Source organism: Populus euphratica, unplaced genomic scaffold (genome assembly GCF_000495115.2).
Source record: "Populus euphratica unplaced genomic scaffold, PopEup_1.0 scaffold101.1, whole genome shotgun sequence".
Taxonomy (NCBI): domain Eukaryota; kingdom Viridiplantae; phylum Streptophyta; class Magnoliopsida; order Malpighiales; family Salicaceae; genus Populus; species Populus euphratica.
The window spans coordinates 143,641-145,953 of record NW_011499894.1 but is presented as its reverse complement, the minus strand read 5'-3'; the positions used below and the strand labels follow the sequence as shown (position 1 = coordinate 145,953).

At 35.1% G+C, this 2,313-nt stretch overlaps 1 protein-coding gene across 2 annotated transcripts; it reads right to left on the bottom strand.

Annotated features, from left to right (window-relative positions):
- Positions 1 to 246: 246 nt before the first annotated feature.
- Positions 247 to 1,888, bottom strand: LOC105131732 (protein EARLY RESPONSIVE TO DEHYDRATION 15-like). 2 transcript variants are annotated; one of them, XM_011034847.1, is made up of 3 exons: positions 1,784 to 1,888; positions 656 to 1,025; positions 247 to 533 (listed from the first exon to the last, which is right to left on the bottom strand). In XM_011034847.1, exons 2-3 carry the CDS (start codon positions 996 to 998, stop codon positions 475 to 477), a joined length of 402 nt encoding a protein of 133 aa, XP_011033149.1. In that variant the 5' UTR covers positions 999 to 1,025; positions 1,784 to 1,888; the 3' UTR covers positions 247 to 474. The 2 variants fall into 2 exon arrangements, with proteins under 2 accessions (XP_011033149.1, XP_011033148.1); XM_011034846.1 differs by having other exon boundaries at positions 442 to 533; positions 641 to 1,025; positions 1,784 to 1,863.
- Between the last annotated feature and the right edge of the window lie 425 nt (positions 1,889 to 2,313).

Below are 2,313 nucleotides of genomic sequence, written 5' to 3'. Positions count from 1 at the left end.
ATTTGTGCGGTATAGCCAGCGTTGGGCAAGAAGATCAATGAAAGTTGACTGCCAAGTGACCAAGTCCCAACCCAACCACCCCAATTAACCTGTTATGCCCTTGGTAAAACGAACCAATCAAACATGTGTCCTCTTTGAAGCATCGATATGCATAAGGTAAATCGACCTGCCAGCTTGAAATTAGGTCTTGCTAAATTGCTAGAACTTCAAAACCGCTAGTCTAAAGTCTCTGTGGAAAGAGGAATATGAAGCAAAAGATATCATCTTTTTTTTTTTTTTCTTTTTTGCATTTATGACTAAATTTTACATTTTCTTTTGTTACATCTCTGAACAGTTACTTGGTTTAAACTAAAAGAAAGATAAAGAGAATGAACAAGGAGTAGTGAGAGAGTTCCAACCTTGCTCTACAGAGACCTGCAAAACCTAGAACTACATTGATCTACTCTGATTGGGGGTAGCTCCAACTTGAAGTCATCAAGCACTGGATTTCAGACCTGTTTCCTTCTTCGGTGCCTCTGCTTCCAACACAAACCCTGTAAAATTGGAACAAAAACAGATTATCTAACAGTTCCAACGTCCAGATTTCTCAATTTATATAACACTGAATCACGTTTAACAAAACCCCACGCCATTTCACCACCTTCTCAAGACATACCATTTGCAAGCATTCCATTGGAAGGTAAAGGAGAAGAGCCGTCCGCAGCGAAACCTGCAAATTGAGATTCCAGACTAGAAAAATAATCGCCAGCATCAAGATCAAATGTATCCGGCAACAGATCAGCTACATTATTCCCATCAAGCCCAAACTCATCCTCAGCGTTGTCATAGAAACCGTTCTCATCTTGATGCTGACTTAGCCAGTAATCCCGGAACCATGTTGTCGTTTTCACCAATTGCCACCACTCAGGAGAGAAATCCTCAACTTGCCGATAAGCAGCAGGAACAAAAAGAGGCGCATCTGGGTTCAACGTTGACCTTCCTCCTGAAACCAGAGCCATCCTTTTCAAACCACAACCTCTGCAGTCCTGTACTCCAAAATTCACACAGAAAATGAATGAGATTCAATGCAAGTTATCAAATTATCCTCTTCCAAGAAATTTACTAACTTGTGATCAACATTAATCAACTCATTCAACAAGTTATAAAAATCAATGACAATACACAATTTAAAAAAATAAAATAAAAAAAGTTTGCAAATTATCTCGCCATAAAATAAAGAATTAAAACCTTTAACATCTACCCACGATTAGAAATTTGGCGAAAAGTGATTAAAAATAGTATTAATCTGTTCTAGTAATTCAAGTCAGAATCTTGAATGATCAAGTCAAGTCAACGTTAAATTGACGAACAAACAAAGCCAGCTCAGTTAAAAAAAAAAAAAATCAAAGGTGCTAATCACACAATAAAAGACTATATACAAGAAAAAAAATTATAATCACATCAATCTAACACAAGAATTCACAGATCAAGCAGGCAAACCTCTGCTTGGTTACCGAGAAAAATAAGCAAAAATGAATGAGATTAATTAAACTTAGAAGAAAATCCGAAAATATAATCGCTGAGATAATTAATTGATTTCCCACCCTAAAAAAGACGGATACTAAATTTCATAACAACTATTGTTGTCTGATTTGAACTTCAAAATCTTCATTTTCCTTCCACTTTCTCAGAAAACAAACAAAAATAAAAAATAAAAACCTAAGAACCATGAATCAAAACATATGTAAAAAAAGATCTGATTGATTTGAAAGAAGTTTGAATTTTGAATATATTTCTTTTTTACCTTTGAACGAAGGAGGAAATATCTGTTTCTTGTACGGACCAAACAGCGAAAGATACGTGCGCTTGCTAGGATAATATCGCGAAATGAGCGGGTATTTATAGGGCCGACGACACCGAGCCTGATGGGTGCGGAAATTGCGAGCCTTAGGTTCGGAATTAACGAATCATCCCATTGCCTTGATGGGGTGGGAACTGTACGGCCGGCGCGTTTGTTGCTTTTATATAACCGGTTATCAGCCGGTAATGGGTTAGGTGTTTGTTTTTGACTTTTGACCTTCTGAAGATAAGGAAGGATGGTTTGTGTGTCAGCATCATTGAGCTATTGTTTGGTGCTGACACGTAGTTTTTTAAATATTTTTTATTTTAATTTTTTTAAAATAATAATTTTTATTTCTAAAATTAATAAATTTAAACAATTTAAAAAAATAATTTAAAGTAAAAAAAACTTTAAAAATATAATCACACTACAATAACAAACAAACCTTAACTATAAATCTAAAACATTATCATATAATTGTATGGATTGTTTAC

What these genes read in the sequence shown, in the direction of transcription:
- LOC105131732 (XM_011034847.1), bottom strand. Translation starts at nt 998, where the DNA reads ATGGCTCTGGTTTCAGGAGGAAGGTCAACGTTGAACCCAGATGCGCCT. An exon ending in CAATGGAATGCTTGCAAATG is followed by an intron (nt 534 to 655) that starts GTATGTCTTGAG and finishes CCAATTTTACAG; the next exon opens with GGTTTGTGTTGGAAGCAGAG.